At 42.8% G+C, this 19587-nt stretch overlaps 1 protein-coding gene across 1 annotated transcript in view; it reads right to left on the bottom strand.

The window, feature by feature from the left end:
• Nucleotides 1–19587, bottom strand: part of grin2da (glutamate receptor, ionotropic, N-methyl D-aspartate 2D, a) — a gene marked incomplete at both ends in the record, with an annotated part of 115480 nt that overhangs the window by 90211 nt on the left and 5682 nt on the right. Inside the window, 2 exons of the mRNA XM_079231932.1 lie at nt 6692–6879; nt 16298–16564. Coding sequence (XP_079088058.1) covers nt 6692–6879; nt 16298–16564 — 455 coding nt within the window. The remainder of the gene's footprint in view (nt 1–6691; nt 6880–16297; nt 16565–19587) is intronic.

Below are 19587 nucleotides of genomic sequence, written 5' to 3'. Positions count from 1 at the left end.
CTCTTGGGTCAGCTTTCTGTTACCATCTCTTGGGTTAGCTTTATGTTACCATCTCTTGGGTTAGCTTTCTGTTAGCATATCTTGGGTTAGCTTTCTGTTAGCATCTCTTGGGTTAGCTTTATGTTACCATCTCTTGGGTTAGCTTTCTGTTAGCATCTCTTGGGTTAGCTTTATGTTACCATCTCTTGGGTTAGCTTTCTGTTAGCATATCTTGGGTTAGCTTTCTGTTAGCATCTCTTGGGTTAGCTTTATGTTACCATCTCTTGGGTTAGCTTTCTGTTAGCATCTCTTGGGTTAGCTTTATGTTACCATCTCTTGGGTTAGCTTTCTGTTAGCATCTCTTGGGTTAGCTTTCTGTTAGCATCTCTTGGGTTAGCTGTCTATTAGCATCTCTCTGTATTCTTCTTACTGTTTTATTACTGTTTATTGTTATTTTATTTATATTACTTGATTGTTCTACTATGTGTTTCTATTGTGTGCAAGGCTGCTGTAATCCCGCAATTTCCCCACTGAGGGACTAATAAAGGATTATTTTATCTTATCTTATCTTGGGTTAGCTTTCTGTTAGCATCTCTTGGGTTAGCTTCCTGTTAGCATCTCTTGTGTTAACGGGTCGGTTTTGACCCATGTCTTAAATCAGCTGTAAAATACACTAAAAACAATTATCTATAATCCAATGTGTTTCTCATCTCTTGGTCACCTTGTTAGGCTTCCTTATCCATGAACACATTGTTGTATGTTTTATTATTTTTGGTGTGGGCCTCTGGGCCTTTTCTTTGTCAGGATACCCCTCGATTTCAATCGAAAAAATGGTAAAATGAACCTTAACCCTCGTGTTGTCTTGGGGTCAAAATGACCCATCAACACACATACATATACACTCGTACACGGGTCATTTTGACCCCAAGACAACACGAGGGGAGAATCATATAAATAAATAAAAGGTTGTTGTGTTACCTGTCTATTACTGAGGGGTATTATAACACATCTCTTGAATACATTTGTTTTATTTACTTTTTCATTTTAATAGTATTAACTATAGTAACATCTATGGTGTTACGGGTCAATTTCGGTCCATTTACTTCAAGAAAAAGGCAATATTTAATACAAACACAAAATGAAAAGCAGAACACGTCATAACACAATATATAGATTTTTAAGGTCAAACAAACAACAACCAATCAAGCAAATCTTATTTTTAGAACTGGGTCAAAACCGACCCTAACAACACAAAGGTCATAATTTCACCCAGAGCGTTTTATAATTTAGTGAAAAAAAAAGTTTTTGTTTCATTTTGTTGAAAATAGGTTCCTGACAAAGTCAAAAAGCCTTGATGCAATAAACACATTTATGTGGTTCTGTTAACGGGTCGGTGCCGACCACAAGAAGACGGCTAAATGTCTTTTTTGTCACAGAAAGGCGTGAAGAAGTGCACATCCGGTGACAATGAAAATGCACCAAAAAAAACTCGTAATAGCAGTGAACTTATGGAGGGAAATGAATGGACTCAATACCTTTCAAGCTAAACGGTGCAACGCGTTAAAGAACACCCATCAGCAGTTTAAACTGTGTGGGACTTCAACAGAATGGAAAGTAATTACATCTTCACAGACGGAGACGCTGTAGAATTGCCCAATTTCTACAAATGAGTTTCCTGTGTTGGGGGGGCTCTTGTGTGCACACAGAAAAGTGATGAATCAACACTGAAGAGCAAAATCCAAATGTTCGGCCCTTCAGAAACACCAGAGTGCGGTCAGGATGTCTGCGTCTTAAAGGGACACTGCAGCATTTTTGGGAAGTGCTTTTGTTTTGCCGTCTTGCTGGGAGTCGAAGGAGAATAATATGAATTCCAGTCATAGAGAAAAAGTGCATGGTTATATAAAAAAAGCCAAGTTGTTCGCTTGTGTAAATATGAATGGTTGTTGCTGGTCAGCAGTGTTGTGGGTAACGAGCTACAAAGTAACGGATTACAGTAACGATATTACTATTATAGCTAACGAAGTAAAGTAACGCATTACACTCAAAACATTGGTAACTACACTACTTTACTAGACCTCAGGAACGCGCTTTCCTGCGTTACCCAAGACATTTGTACCAGTCCGAAAAGTTCTCTTTTAGCGGCGCGCGAGTCACACGACACTTCCTGCATGAACAGTAGCAACAAGCTGCTAGCTAGCGCTGCTGCTGCTACTGCCCACGTCCCCTCTGCCCAAGTCGGGTGTCGAGCCTGGTCCCGCTACCTTCGGTGGTTTTCGGGGAGCTAGCGGAAGTTAACGGAGAGCTAGCGGAAGCTAGCGGGGAAGTGACGGAGCGCTAGCAGGAGCCCCAGCCGGCTACAGCGGGGAGCTAACGGGGACTCTGACCGAAGGTAGTAGCGGCTCATAACCCGACGTTTACAGTAGATTTTTTATGCAGGAAGTGTCGTGTGACTCGCGCGATTATTGGAAATTATATTAATTAATAATAATAAATTATTATTGAAAATTGAAAATAAAGTGATGAAAGGGCCATGATGTTTGTCCAGGTATCTTTGCAGTTAATTTGGACATTTGCTTAAAAAAATGGAAAGTGAAGTAACTAGTAGTGAACTTTTCAAATGCAGTAACTAGTAAAGTATCTAGTTACAATTTTCAGAAATAACTAGTAACGTGTAACTAGTTACTTTTTCTGAGTAACTACCCCAACACTGCTGGTCAGCTGGTTTCTGATCAGCTCGCTAAACATCCAGTTTCAAAAAGTATTTTTTAAGATTCCCTCGTTCCGATAAATGAATATAAGCGAGCTCTCTTGATTTCTTTTCTCGGGATAATTTAATAACAGATGAGACGTTGCAGATTTCATGGAGTAGCGACTCCATAACGGCTCTGCTCTTTAACACGGCAGTAAAACAACAGCAGACACTTATTACACACGAGAAGCGTTCATTATGTAAAATAAATGAACATTCAACACCAACAATAAATTGGAGCTCCAGCCGGGCAGTAAAAAAAAACCCCTTTTCTAATGACCCCCTTATTTATAAAGCATTTAAAATGCATTAAAACTTCAAACGAGCCGGACAGGAAGTGAGGAAGGAGAGAGTTCAAAATGGCTCCGTGCAAAACATTCAGGATGTCACATATTCTGTCATCCACACGGGGAATTAATGCACAGTCATGGTGTGTGTTCAGGGTAAAGAAGAAGATGAAGGGTGCTCACAGCTCTTCTGAGTCAGAGAACAGACACGTAGGCACGAAGAACACACAATTATAGAAACTCTTCTTTTGTCAATCAATATGTTTGAATCTGTAGACGAGGTTGAATTAGATTTCACACGTGACTTGAAGGAGCTGAGACACGACTCCCGTCGCAGAGTTTCTTTTCATGTCTTCCAAAAAATAAAAACTACTGGACTACAGCACGAGCATCATGTCTTTAGTGTTTAGAGAAAGGCTCTTTTAGGGATCAGCAGCGTTTAAAAGGGTTAATTGTTGGGCTTTTAAAGGTCACAGCTGGTGTATCGTTTCCCACCCAGCATGCATTAAACCATCGCACACTGGTCAATTGTTTAATGGTGCGTTCAGGCAATTCTCATCAACTCATTAAGTCGGGAAAAATCACATGACCAAGTGGTTTTTACCAGGTATTTGCCTTCTGTCGCTGCGGCAGGCTATTTGGTTTGCTAGTTACAGACTTTAGATCAGGTTTAATAAACCCTGTTGCCTTTTAAGCCTGTCTTTGATTTATGCACTCCCACTTTTCTCTCCGTCCTCGACCCAATCCTTTGAGAGGATAAATCACTGCTTTTGACCTGGTTCATTATTTCTCAGGGGACCAACTCATTGCAGGGTTTTGATCTTTCAGACACATCCAACACACCTGTTATAATACTTTCCGGTGTGCAAGAACTGTATTATGTACTTCCTGCTCGTGTTAAACTTAAAAGGGGAGTTCCTGAATGCATCATAAGTTCTAGTCTGAGTGAGTCTAAACCTTTTCATTTAGGGTTGACGTGAGGGTAGATTCAGGTCAGCGTTGGTCACATCCCTCTAAAGGCCTTAACATGCGGAGGACGCGACGAAATGAACGACGCAGATATGTGAAACACTCGCCTGTCTCTGGCTTTTATTGTGAAAGGTCAGCGCTGCCTTTGTCAAGGTTGAAAGAAGCAGTAAAGTGTAATTGTTGTTGTTTCAAAGATATAAGTGCAACTCAACCCGTTCAGCAGGAATGCATGACGATGTCTTTTTATTCGTGGCGCTAAAACCCGGAGGAAAAAAATCCACTTCGTCCCGCTTTTATTTCGAAAAATGATGCCGATGTGTGAATTAATCTTGCAAAGAAAGGTCTCAGGTGTCCAGCTCCAGTCTTGTGGACACATCACCCATGTTCCACCATTTAATATATGAATCAGATTGCATATAAGACGCTGCTCGGCAAGCTGGAAGGAATCCTGCGTCTCGATGGATTCAAGATGGCCGCCGGACAGCGGGTGTTTTTAATAAAGCTCAGAGAGTGACGTGGCAAAACCCAAGATGATGTGTGGGATGATGCAACAACAACAAAAAAGTCAAAATATCCCAGAGCTCAGTGGATATGTCCTGTCTCTAAACGTAACACATCATGTTTAGGAATCTGTTTTTAGATTTATGAGCTTCATGGAAAGATATAAAAACGTATTTCACGGTTTAGAACCCTCGACATCTGATGCAATAACACACAGGTTCATCTTTTCCCTGCGTTGTTGAGCTAGAACTCCCTCCTCACCTGCGTCTCCCCACGCTTCCTGTCACGACTCAGGTGGATTTAATAGTTCAAATCAATAAGGGATTCCACCTTTCCCCTAGATTCCCTCGGCCAGTCCATTTAGCTCAGATTAGATGAAAGCGTAATGACCCCCGCGGTGGAACCGGGTCATCCCCGCAGCGCAGAATACATCACGGGGAGAGCAGGTGGTCGTTAAAGGCGACGGAGCACCGGATCCGTGTGCCGCTGCAGGAGCAGCCAGGAGGCGCACAAAGTGTGTGTGTTTTCACAAAGAGTGTGTGTGCTCACACTGATCCTCGTGTATTTTTAAGATCATAAGGTTCGGTGTTCAGCGGCTCTGAGGCAGAACTCACTTAATAATACGAATGAATCCTCAACTCAGCGGAGAGGAAAAACAGGAACGACGACGTCGGAGAACATATTGCACACGCACACAACGGTGAACACTGTCGAGCATCATTTATGATCTTCAGACCAAAGGATTCTAGTTATTATTTGACATTTCACGTTTTATTTGATGGTTCCCTGAGGTAGAGATGTTGTTTATAGAGACAAACACTGCATGGGAAATGGTTTAACACCACTGAACATGGATATGAATGTTATGAGAATGGTTGGTGTTATTAAAAAAAAAAAGTGAAAAGGACATAATGTACAATATGGAATATCTGGCCAGAAAACATTTAGAAAAATGTCTGAAAATCATGTGAAGAGGTTGTAGTTGCGATGATATCTACTGGATTTAGCATGCTATGCTAACTCATTAGCTCCCTGCAGCCGGAGGACAGAACGGACATGTTAGTAATTTTAGAAACCAGTTCTTTATTGTGTGTTCTTGCTCTGCTGTATGGCTGATGACTGCAGGTTGTATGGACCAGGTAGTGAAGGAGAGATCTCACATCACTTTTAAAGAAAGGCAATGTCACTTTTGAGTCTACGGGTGAAAAGTTGAATTTCTTGTCCAATCGCCCTCGTTCAGTTCACAGCTCTCAGGATTCTGGATGTCCTACCAAGGCTTTCTAGAGGCTTATGGATGTTTACAAACTACAGGAAAATAGATATTGAACATGCACTTTATATTCTTGACCTTGGAAACACATCTGTTATGAAAATTGTAGAGTCAAGGTTGGCTAACTTAAGTATTCCAGTCCGGCTTGAAGCTTCAGGGATGAACCTTGAGGAAGTGAACCTTGAGTTTACAGTTTTTATTCCAAATACAGAAGATTAATATCCTTTTTGGGTTGGAAAATGTGATATTATGTGTTAAAAACCCTGGACTTTTGGCTCTAGACATTTTGTAATTTTTCCTCGTAGGAACTCCAAATGAATTCCAATACTTGTGTTTATTGTATGTATTTGTTCAGCAAAGTCATGGGAAAAAATATATATCTGCAAAAAAAATCACTTTTAAAAGATATTTTGATCATAACTATGAACATCCAGCACGATATGAGCAAGATTTCCCAAAAATGCCTCCTTGAGCGGTCACCGGGTTTTTCAAACTGTATTATGGCGCCCTAACAACAGCCCACATACTAATAAGACACCTTTTTGGAAAGATTAGGACCTAAAGAATTGGAATCTGCAACAAAAAGCATAATAGAACACAGCATGTGGGTGTTCAGAGGAGTTTCAGTCAAAAAACGGCATAAAAAAACTGAGTCAAAAATGGAGTTTACATAAGTACTTAAAGTTAACGGTTACTTTCATGATGTTTCACAGCAGATGTCTCGTCTCTCAAGGGTTGCGGTATTGTAGCAATTTAAATGAAGTTAAACAACATTGTGGTTCCAGATATAATATGTTGTTGGGTTTTGTCTGATAATAGGCGCAGGGGGTGTTTTTAAAGGGTTAAACCCTGTTTTGCATCATTGCAAAGTGAAAAACGACCCACCACATAATATCTCAACAGGTTTTTAAATAACGTTGAACCCTCTGCTCGTACCTGCGAGGCTCGTCCCTCCAGCCCTGCGGCCGGATAGCGAACAAGGCCTTGGGCAGCCCCTCCAGGCCCAGACCGGACAGCGCCGGTCCCACGGCGAACCACATGTGACTAGGACCCGCCTGACCCGCCGCCAGGGCCGCCCGGAAAACCAGCGCCGCCTCCTCCAGGGAGCAGTACAGCAGCCGGACCTGAGGAAGAGGAGGAGGAGGAAGAGAGGGAGGGAAGCAATTAGTGGAAAATGAAGAAATGATGGAGGGGAGTAGGAAGGAGGATGGAAACGGACATACGGGAGTACAAGATAAAAGAAGGGCAAATTATTATATCGAGAATATAATGAGGAGTAGGTTTAAGAAGGGGGTAAAATATGAATCAATGAAATGGAAGGAAGGAAAGAGGAAGGGAGGAATGCAATACAATGAAAGAGGAAGGAAGGAAGGAAAGAGGAAGGGAGGAATGCAATACAATGAAAGAGGAAGGAAGGAAGGAAAGAGGAAGGGAGGAATGTAATACAATGAAAGAGGAAGGAAGGAAGGAAAGAGGAAGGGAGGAATGCAATACAATGAAAGAGGAAGGAAGGAAGGAAAGAGGAAGGGAGGAAGGAAAGAGGAAGGGAGGAATGCAATACAATGAAAGAGGAAGGAAGGAAGGAAAGAGGAAGGGAGGAAGGAAAGAGGAAGGGAGGAATGCAATACAATGAAAGAGAAAGGAAGGAAGGAAAGAGGAAGGGAGGAAGGAAAGAGGAAGGGAGGAATGCAATACAATGAAAGAGGAAGGAAGGAAGGAAAGAGGAAGGGAGGAAGGAAAGAGAAAGGGAGGAATGCAATACAATGAAAGAGGAAGGAAGGAAGGAAAGAGGAAGGGAGGAAGGAAAGAGGAAGGGAGGAATGCAATACAATGAAAGAGGAAGGAAGGAAGGAAAGAGGAAGGGAGGAATGCAATACAATGAAAGAGGAAGGAAGGAAGGAAAGAGGAAGGGAGGAATGCCATACAATGAAAGAGGAAGGAAGGAAGGAAAGAGGAAGGGAGGAAGGAAAGAGGAAGGGAGGAATGCAATACAATGAAAGAGGAAGGAAGGAAGGAAAGAGGAAGGGAGGAAGGAAAGAGGAAGGAAGGAAGGAAAGAGGAAGGGAGGAAGGAAAGAGGAAGGGAGGAATGCAATACAATGAAAGAGAAAGGAAGGAAGGAAAGAGGAAGGGAGGAATGCAATACAATGAAAGAGAAAGGAAGGAAGTTAATCAGCAAATGATTGAGAGGTACGAGAGAAAGATGTAATTTGAAAAGGAGAGAGTGAGTAAGGAGTGAAGGAAACATATGAAAGGAGGGCAGAGGGAGAGACAAGATACAAAGATACAAAGGGATGGTTATGAAAATAAAAAAAATAAAAAACACGAGACCGAGATAAGGAGGACGGTGAGGAAACAGAAGGAATGAGAAACAAAGGAAATAAAACAGCGAGAAGCAACGCGCAGAAAAAGAAAGAGGAGAAGAAGAAACGGACTGATGTGGAGAACATTTTTCATCTTCGCTGGTTCTTTCATGCCTGGTCCCATAATGCCCTTTCATGTTTCCTTAAGAATTATGGATTGCACTCATTTATACATCAGTGCACTAGGTGCACTTATACATTATTGCCTCTCCTGTTTATTATACATGTTTTTCCTCAACACGGGGCGCTGCACTTGATAAACGGCGCGCATCTCCCTCTCATATATTATTAAAGGAGGGGGGCAGCGAGATTAAAAAGACAAAACAAGAGTAAAAAAAAAACATGAAACTATACAAGAGGGTTAGAGGAAGAAAAAAGGCTGTAGCTTGTGTGTGTGTGTGTGTGTGTGTGTGTGTGTGTGTTTGGTGCTGAGGGTACTTCAGATGATTACTCAGAGGAAGCACTAGAGGGAAAATTTGCTCCACAGATTTTGTAAGACCATTGGAGAGGCTCTAAAACTGAAATTAGTCCAGATAGAGCCGGCGCCCCGATCCCCGTCCATCACGTCCACCGAGCTGTCAGCTACATTTAGATTTCTTTACATATGCATTTTTTTTTTCTGCGGCTGAAGAGGATGGAGTGCTCCTCCCCAAAAAGGGAGCCGAGTTCTCCATCATCCGCCATCCTTCAGAAGGAGGCGTAATTTGTTACGATTCCGCGCCATCAATCACTTCGTTAGGCGTCTCATTTTTCGAAAACGCCGGGACATCTCGTTTCATTCAGACGCCTCGTGGCTGGAATGAAAAGTCTCTTCTCGGAATTAGTGAATATTTTGCACAAAACTCCTTTTTCAATAGAGAACTGATTTGATGTTGTGCCACTATTTCTTCAAAAGGGAGACAATGGAACACTTAAAATATATATATATAGAGCTGTTATTAGAAACAGTTTTTTTAAATGGAAGGCACTTAAAAAATACTTGTCAGGTGATTGGATGAAACATCTGTCAATCAAACTCTTTTGCCAAAGCCGGTCGAGGGAGAATGTATCTTTTTCATCCAGAAAACAAAGCCAAGAAATGGGTTGTTCATTATATTTTATATTTTTGACGAAACAACAAGTTAATTATGTCGTTATTTCAAGAACACATTTGTCGTGTTGAATGGTTTTATTTACGTCAATTCTAAGGTAAACAAAAAGGCCAATTTATAAATCGATAAATAGTCCAAGTATTCATTATAGTTGACGGATAGAACCTGGACGACTCCGCTTCAAGCTAACGGGGTTACATCCTTTCTGTGGGTTAAATAGTGTAGCTAGGTATTTAACAGTATTGATATGTTTCTCCTACAATGACTGATCTGAATGTTATCTCTCAGGGAAGAGTCACGAGAAAGAGTCTGAATTGATTTTGATTGAAGAACAGTCTGATCTGTGATGGGTTCTCCTTTGGTGTAGTTGTCATGACGCCATCTGAGCCACGCCACTCCTGACACTTTTATTATCAAAGTCTGACTGAAAAAAGTGAAAGATTATAACATTACACCTGTATTCCCTGTTGCTGTAGCGCTCGACATGTCACACTCTGCTGTGAGAATCGAGACATGCGAGAGGAAACACCATACAGCTGCTACCTCGCTTCCCAGTCACACCAGTGAGACGCGAGTCATCGGCTGATGCACGCGTTGTGCTAATTGGCCCATGCAGCGCTGCGTCTTCCCCCAATGCCTTCAAGATCATATGCATGAAAGACACAGATTCATAATTTGGAACTAATCACATGAGATGCAGGTCAGAAAAGTGAAGCCAATGCTTTAGTGCCTTAAAGCTGCATTCTCTCCACTGATCACCAGGGGGCGACTCCTCTGGTTGTATAGAAGTATATGCTTAATGTGTTAAAGCTGCATTATCTCTAATGTCCACCAGGGGGCGACTCCTCTGGTTGTATAGAAGTATATGCTTCATGTGTTAAAGCTGCATTCTCTCTAATGTCCAGCAGGGGATGACTCATGGTTGTATAGAAGTATATGCTTCATGTGTTAAAGCTGCGTTCTCTCTCCTGACCACCAGGGTCGACTCCTCTGGTTGTATAGAAGTATATGCTTAATGTGTTAAAGCTGCATTATCTCTAATGTCCACCAGGGGGCGACTCCTCTGGTTGTATAGAAGTATATGCTTCATGTGTTAAAGCTGCATTCTCTCTAATGTCCAGCAGGGGATGACTCATGGTTGTATAGAAGTATATGCTTCATGTGTTAAAGCTGCGTTCTCTCTCCTGACCACCAGGGGGCGACTCCTCTGGTTGTATAGAAGTATATGCTTCATGTGTTAAAGCTGCATTCTCTCTCATGACCACGAGAGGGCGACTCCTCTGGTTGTATAGAAGCATATGCTTCATGTGTTAAAGCTGCATTATCTCAAATGTCCACCAGGGGGCGAGTCCTCTGGTTGTATAGAAGTATATGCTTCATGTGTTAAAGCTGCATTCTCTCTCATGACCACCAGGGGACGACTCCTCTGGTTGTATAGAAGTATATGCTTCATGTGTTAAAGCTGCATTCTATCTCCTGACCACCAGGGGGCGATCCTCTGGTTGTATAGAAGTCTATGCTTCATGTTAAAGCTGCATTCTCTCTCATGACCACCAGGAGGCGACTCCTCTGGTTGTATAGAAGTCTATGCTTCATGTGTTAAAGCTGCATTATCTCTAATGTCCACCAGGGGGTGACTCCTCTGGTTGTATAGAAGTATATGCTTCATGTTAAAGCTGCATTCTCTCTCCTGACCACCAGGAGGTGACTCCTCTGGTTGTATAGAAGTCTATATGAATGACTCTACTTCTCTCTTGATTTATTCCCTCAGTAAACATTGTAAACATGAGTGCAGATGACAAACAACGCGGCGCTCCTTGGCTTACCAGCCACACAGCAGAGGTGCGAGTCATCGGCTGATGAATGCGTTACCCTAATTGGCCGGCGGCGAGCTTGAAGTAAAATAAATGGCCCATGCAGCACTGCATCCTCCCCCAATGCCTCCAAGATTATGCATAAAATACACATCAGATTAATAATTTTGCATTGGCTTTGACAGAAAGTTGTCAGGCCCGCCGAGGCATGCATGAGGTATTTATGCTTTGCGGAGGAGTTATTTTGGGGGGGGGGGGCGGCTACTCGAGGCATGTTTTAATTCCAGGTGTAAATGAGATGAGAGAGAGAGAGAGAGAGAGAGAGAGAGAAAGAGAGAGAGAGAGAGAAAGAGAGAGAGAGAGAACTAAAGAGGAAAGTCTCAGCGGGAAACAGTTCTCACTGTCTGAATTATACTCATATCACAGCACAGACGAGGCTGAACCAAATTCAATCAATGGCTCCAACATCAAGTGTGTGTGTGTGTGTGTGAGGAGGGGATTTAAGCATACACTCGCAGTGCAGGGCTTGACAAATTCAGTACTAAACCTGCACTATAATGCTACATTATGAGAACGTACCCTTTGGTTTCTCATCAAAGGCCTCGGCATCATGGGGGGATTATGCAGATATTGGCATGCAACCCCACGAGCAGCATTTCAAAATGGAACAGTGACAAGGTGTAATAATGGCAGGAAAACACAAACACAAGAAACCCGGCAGTATCATTGTATAGTGGCAGATTGGCACTCCTGTAACCCGGGGGACCAATACAACCCAAATTTGGAATGCAAAGTGGTCCGACTTATCTTGGCATCGAAAACAGCGAGCTAACACGACACAGGCTACATCTCACCCGTCATAATTATCTCCATGTTTACCTTATATTATAGCAAATACCTTATACTTTTCTTAGAATGTGGGTAGATTCATTTTTCCATTTGGAACCCATCCCATGAGACGCGGGTCTCAAGTGAAGCCAATGCTTAAGTGCCATGAAGATGCATTCTCTCTCCTGACCACCAGGGGGCAACTCATCTGGTTGTATAGAAGACTATGCTGCATGTGTTAAAGCTGCATTCTCTCTCCTGACCACCAGGGGGCTACTCCTCTGGTTGTATAGAAGACTATGCTGCATGTGTTAAAGCTGCATTCTCTCTCTACTGACCACCAGGGGGTGACTCCTCTGGTTGTATAGAAGACTATGCTTCATGTGTTAAAGCTGCATTATCTCTCCTGACAACCAGGGGGCGACTCCTCTGGTTTTATAGAAGTGTTTGCTTCATGTGTTAAAGCTGCATTCTCTCTCCTGACCACCAGGGGGTGACTCCTCTGGTTGTATATAAGTCTATATAAATGACTCTACTTCTCTCTTGATTTATTCCCTCAGTAAACATTGTAAACATGAGTTTATATCTCAATCTCTAGTTTGTGTTAATTTAGTAAATTAAGGTCAAAAAGTCAAACAGACCATAAGGGGGCGGGGCTACCACCTTTGTGATTGACAGGTGATAACTGTCATCAGTTTCACTGCTCTGTATCTTTTGTTCACTTGGATTGATAGCTGAAGAAACATTTGTATTTATTTAACCACAAGCTCCATTTAGTACCTGTGCAAGAGCGCTCAGATCAGAACGAGTTTGGCAGGTGTCTCGGTTTGTATTTGAACTGATAATTTTACGAGCTGTCCTAATAATAATAATCAAGGTGACTGGAAATGAAACGGTTCGACAAGTACGTGCGGATTATTTAGACCGTGTACAAGCCCAACAGTGAGTCTCACTTTATTGTTATTTATGTTCATTATTTATTTTCCACGTTATAATTAGAACACCTTAATGTGTGGACATAATTTAGCAGCCCGGAATGACTGAAGACAAATAAGTGCTTCATAAAAAAAAAAGAAAAGGTTTGAAACTGCTGTGCGGTTCAGTCTCAAAGCAGCTGGCGTGTCCAATGGCTGCCGGAGTTCCAGTAAAAAGGGGCGTGTCGATCGGATAACAGACTTCTGCCTACGATGCTCTGCTGTTGCATCGATCTTTGCTCCTCCACAGCAGATTGAGAAGCATTTAAATGGACCTCGTCAGACGGCGGCAGACCGGATCGATCTCCAGATCACCCAAAGAGTCGAGCGGGGAGACGGAAAAAATAAGCAAAAACCAGACGCATCCATTCACTTACTGAGGCTGCTTCCTCAGCACAGCGCTCCTGCTACACAGATGCAATAAGCAATGCGCCTATATTGTTAAAAAAATATCAAATGTTAATGGATGATACTGACCCAGGAACTCAGGGGCTCAATGAACAAAAGAAAGAAAGCTTGGTCTTTGCATGACCTTTAGCACCAGTGTGTCAAGGTCATTTGAAGTAAAAATGAAGACAAGTGTTTTTTGCCACTGAATAAATGTCCGTGCGTTTACCTCTTCTTCGCTTGACACCGTTCACCGGTAACTTTGCACAAACGTGACGTGAATATAATTACTCTCCTTCAAGATAGTTTGAAGAAACCCCTGACATTTGCAGTGCATGCTGGACCTTTTTTGAAAGCAATCGATGTAAAATGTGACACTTGCAGCGGGCTTAAGACATAAAACAACCTTTACAGCGGACGTGGATCATTTGATGAAAATGAATGGTGGTCTATGGTAGTTGGTACTTCATTTCCCAATTTATTTCGCTATAAACATCAATTTTAATGCAAAGAAAAGCATTCATAATGGTGTAGTTTAGCTTCAGCATCATTCAAAAGCAACATGCTTGAAATGTCCTCGTTTCCTTTGCGTGGATTCAGATTTTAACAAGACTTAAAGTCTCCAGATATTGAGCCATTTTAGCTAAATGCTAACTGCAGCATCCAAAGAGCTAAGTATGCTCACAAATACAAATCCAACCTAGGAGCAGGTTCCCTTTACAGGGATTTGCCATCCCAGTTTACGACATCATACAATTTGCTAATGAGCACAAAATGCAGTTGAGCTAACGTCGTTAGCGCTGGCTCTGTTCCATTAAGTGATAAGTGAGCAAGTACAAAAGCAGAACCCTGGAAGCGGCTCAGCTAAATGCTACAAAGCCCTCGTGGCTTTAAAAACGCATTAACCTTCTCCTAAAGTGTGCGACACCTGTCCAGACTCTCCTGAAAGAACACACCTGAACGCGTTCGCATCTGAAGCAGCACAGAGTTCATTCCCTCTGCCCGTATCCAACATTTCACATCCGTTCACGACGTTGCATCACACTCTCTCTGGTCCCTTTTTGCATGTTTGTGAATTCTCCCTTTACTCTCCGTCTCCTTTTTTTCTACCTTTTTCATGGACTTCATTATGACAAAAGGTCATCTATGCTCACAACGGTAAAACGATGACGGCAAGGAATGAACACGAATAAAAAGGATACAAAGAAATATGAGAGAGGAGGCGGTGGCACTGCTCATGCTTTAAAGATTAGAAACGGGTGGAAAGTAGAGCGGACATCCCGCAACACCCAGAAACTCATCGGCGAAGGTCACCTCGGTCGACCGCCATCTTTGAGACGGGAGACGGCTGTTCGTTCCCCGCGTGAACCGAGAAGTTTTTGTCACGTAATTTGCGTATACTTCCGTAACAGCGTTGACATATTTACCCAAACCGCGACCTTCTTCCTCAAGCTAACGGAGACGTTTTGTCGGCTAAAACCTAACTGGGTTTCCTATAGAGGCGGAAGTTTATTTTGAAAGGGCACATGTGCGTGACAAGCAGTGATTGACACGCGTTGCAGGCAGTTTGTAGGACATTATAGGAACTTCTGTTTGAGGACGGATGTGGAAGTGGTTGCGTAGCAGCGCTATAAGCTAGCACGGGGACACATCTTCAATTTATTCCACCGCAAACGATGACATCGTTCATCTTCTCCGACCTTTTCGTCCGCCCTGTGATTGGTCACTTTGTGAAACCTGACCGTTCACGAGTCACAAGCTCTCCAGAAAACGCTTGAGTGTGCCGGAAAGGTAAAAAAAGTCGGACGCTGTGTTTGCCAGTATGTGCTGTCTGTGGTGGGCACACACACACACACACACACACACACACACACACACACACACACACACACACATGGATTCATCACACAGGAGGAAGAATGCTCAGTGGTTCAGGAGAGCAGCTGCGACAGTTAAACGCTGCAGTCGGTCTACAAAGCTCCCAGGTGTGTGTGTGTGTGTGTGTGTGTGTGTGTGTGTGTGTGTGTGTGTGTGTGTGTGTGTGTGTGTGATAGATTGTGTGTGTGTCCCAGGGTGTCATTGTAAATGAATGGTGTGTCCTCAGTCAACCTCTCCTATAAATAAGGCTTTTACCGGAAGCCAATTATCAAATGGTGAGATTTTAAAGCTTTCCTCTGAATCTTTCCTCTCTTTTAAAATGCCTGTAGAAATGTCTTTTAACTGCAGGTGCAGAGAGAGAGAGAGAGAGAGAGAGAGAGAGAGAGAGAGCGCTGCAAATATATTGATCGGACAACGTTGATTAACCTGGTGTTGACTCTTTGGAGTTCTGTTGAAATTGAATCACTTGTGTGTTTTTTCTTTTTCTGCTCCAGCATACAGAAGAAAACTCGAAAGAGGGAAATTAATATTGTATATATTTTTGGTTTCTCCCTTTCTGAGCATCAGAATGCTCTTTTTTATTCATATTCCAATGATCAAATATGTCTATTTAATTGCATTAACTGTGAATGTTCTGCGTTGGCTGATGGAATACTAGTGATTAACACACACACAAAATAAGTGTGCTGTCATTTCAGTTGGACTTGAAGTATTATTTGATTGTATTTGTATATATATTGTGCATTTTTTTTTATTCTATTTTTTTAATATTGTGCATTTTTCATTTCTATATATTGTATTGCTTACCTGGATGTACAAACGTGCTGCTGTAGCGAAAACAATGTCCCTTGCAGGATTCATATCTATCTATCTATCATGTGTATCTATCATAAGATATATTATTTTGTATTTATGTCACGGCCAGTAGGGCAAAAACGCAGGAGCAGCAAAGTCTTTTACTTCAGGCAAAGTTACAAAACAAGGAAAAGATGATACAGGAAACTAGCTTGAAGGCGATGTACACACATGGGTTACAAAGGAGACAATCTGGCAGAGGCGTGGCTAAAAAACAATGAGGGACAAGGCAGACAATCACAGGGACAGGAAGTGCAGGGACTTCAAAATAAAACAGAAAACCAAAACCCAAGATCGTGACGATGTTACCCTTTGACAAAGCAATAAATCTCAATAAATGAAGACGGACTCACCTGGGCCTCGTTGTCTTTGAGCATCCGCTTGGCTCGCGCCCCGCCGGGGTCGTCCGTCACGTTGAGGATCACCACGCTCTTCTTCTCCCAGCCGATGAAGGAACCGTCCGTCATGCCCTCCACCATGGCCAGGAAGTCCTCGTAGCCGTGGTGGCGGGTGGTCACCACGGAGAAGGAGGTCCAGTCGTACTCCTCGAGCACCTCGAAGATCACCTCCAGCTGCAGGGCGGTGGAGCAGGTGAACTGGAGGTAGATGGAGCCGGTCTCCTGAAAGATGAACCCATGAGAACGTTCGGCTTTAAAAATGAGCCGCCATGTTTACAACTGAGCCACGCCCCCACCGACCGGGGACACGTTTTCCATTCATAGCTAAACAGCAACTCAAATATCTTTCTTAAAACATTTTACGGTGAGAATCAGGCAAAGGACTCTTAGAATATTGATTCATATTTGATCAGCGCTGCCTAGTTTGATCAGCAGTGATCAACAGCTGTATTCATGACTCCTCTCGGCTCTGATTGGTTGTTTGTTTCTTCGGGCGTGGTGGTTCAAATGGTCTGTCTGTGTTTGCCACAGTTATGAACACATTCAGTCCAAAGAATGCGATTAGCTCGACCGATATACCGAGCTAATCTGCTAGCATGTTTCCTACCAGCTGACCTCCATTGGCGGTGGGAGCTAATATCACGCAACAGGTTGCTACCTCACCGTCTACCTCTAATATAGATGGAAAAGTACTCAGCCCACTGACATCGGCATCCACTGCCAAAAGCACAGTGCTTAAACGTCATGGACATAATTCAGGGACTCGCACTGCAAGTCTCCCCGTTATGTAAGAGCGTATCCATCTTGCTGCTCCGATCCGTTCTTTGCCTCGTGGCTGACTGACTGACTGAAACACCGGGAGGAATAACACAGCCTGTCAATCCCCCCCCCAAAAAAGTCCTTGACTTCTGAATAAAGCTTTCAGTGCCAATGAAAGAAACCGGGAACGCCTTCTTCTCGCTGCAGTCACATTTAATCCGGACAGATGAGCCGCTCACTGCTCCAGACAGGAATTCATTTTGTCTTTCTTTCCTCTGTTTGTGGTTTTCTTGAAACTAAAGCAAAATTAAGAATCCGGTACGGGTTAAAAGGACGTCCTATGATGGCGTAAAAACGTGCACTTCTTTTGACGCGGTCCAAAGTGTTACGCCATGTTGGGAATAACTCATTATTTTGCTCTCCCTGAACATAAAACCAAGAGGCAGTCGAGCATGCGTTTGAATTAATCACCCGGTCTTTGTGCATCTTTGTGTACATGGAGATGATCAAAGGGGGAAACTTCGGGGAGCGTCACCGCCTCCCCGGCGTCGGCGGGGCTCACCCCGGGTTACGCCGCTCTGAACTGGGTCAAATATCAAACCGGCGACAGCTTGATTCCTGTTGAACGCCGCTCAGAGCGGAGAGTGCGGGGAAGGTGCCGGGAGCGAGTGGCGAGGGGTTTAGTCTGAAACGTGGAAAAAACGAAATTCGCTGGAGCCTAAATACTGGCTCGCTTGTCATGAGAGCTCTCACCAGAAACAATGAAGGACCGACGTTGGGTCCCAAGTCACGCTTTCCAAAACACTGTTGACACAAGGTTGATTGATTTCTTGGCGTGTATCGCGTGGGGGGAAAGACATGCATGACTCTGCGTCCCAAAGGCAATTAATTACTGATTATAGTTTAGTTCTACAAACATCCTCAAATGAAGGGCTACTCTGGGGGGGAAATCTGCACATTTGTTGTGTTGAAGCCCAAAAGACAGGGTCACCGAACCGTGGCTTTTCCAGCTAAGCAGCATTTGACTCAAACACGGAGAAGAGTTGAATCCATGCTCTCTTTTTATATGAGCTGTTGGGTGGACTTCAAGGAACAACTTTCGGGCAGCCCCTTATATAGAAGTGTATGCTTCATGTGTTAAAGCTGCATTATCTCTCCTGACCACCAGGGGGCGACTTTTCTGGTTGTATAGAAGTATATACTTCATGTGTTAAAGCTGCATTCTCTTTACTGACCACTAGGGGGCGACTCCTCTGGTTGTATAGAAGTATATACTTCATGTGTTAAAGCTGCATTCTCTTTACTGACCACTAGGGGGCGACTCCTCTGGTTGTATAGAAGTCTATACTTCATGTGTTAAAGCAGCATTCTCTCTACTGACCACCAGGTGCGACTCCTCTGGTTGTATAGAAGTCTATGCTTCATGTGTTATATGTGTTATTTTCTTTTTCTAGTAGCACTTGTGAACACTTAATATGATGGATATTAAGATTGCAGTGTTTGAATATATATATATATATATATATATATATATATATTTATATATATATATATATATATATATATATATATATATATATATATATATATATATATATATATATATATATATATATATGATCAATCAATTTCAACTTGCATGTTCTTATAGCATTAGAACTTTTAGCCATAATTGTACGTCTTTACCATAGACGGGTGCAAAAATGCTTGGCATTCAGAACGTTAACTAAACCAGTAAATATATTAGTTTGTCTATTGTGGATCGATAATATATCACCTTCTCTTCTCAGAGTGTTACTCCTGCTCCTTATGGGACCAGAAGGTTTGAGGGTAAACTCGTGAAGCAAGATATTCAAAAGGTAAACAACGCATTAGGCCCGGTACACATGTGGCATTAGTACTAACATGAGGTGGCAGGAGCACGCAGAGGTGAATAAATGTAATCAAAGAGACGTGGTGGAGTGTAACAAGAGGCAAAAGTAGTTCTGTACTTCAAAGCCACCTCTCCTCGAGCCTTAATGGCAGCTGCTTCTGAAGATGATTATTCTCAGAAGCTGACGGTTCAGCACCGAGCTCGGCGCGTTACATCGGATGTCACAGGTTATGTAGGAAACACAATAATCACATCACGCTGTCAGAAAGATCCACTTGAAACTAAATTGGCCAATTTATTAAATAGCACATCTGCCGCGTTAAGCATGCTTTGTTAGCTTGATCTACTTATTGCTAATGTCTGGCAGCACCCGGATGAGCCAGCTGGAGACGTGCATTAGTCCTCACCGGCGGCCGAGCGAGCGAAGGTTTGAAACGAGTCCAACTTAGATTGTGATTGTTTTAAACTGAAAAAAGAAAAGAAAAAGGGGCCAAAGTGCAAAACCTCCGATCTGCAAAAGGATCCAGGAAAAGCAGCGAAAACCTCCTATCTGCACTTTGTGTATTTTTTTGTATTTTTGTATTTTATATCCTTAACAAATAGCATTCTGCAA

Source organism: Taurulus bubalis (assembly GCF_910589615.1).
Source record: "Taurulus bubalis genome assembly, chromosome: 16".
NCBI classification, from domain to species: Eukaryota; Metazoa; Chordata; class Actinopteri; order Perciformes; family Cottidae; genus Taurulus; species Taurulus bubalis.
This window is presented reverse-complemented; position numbering and strand designations above follow the sequence as displayed.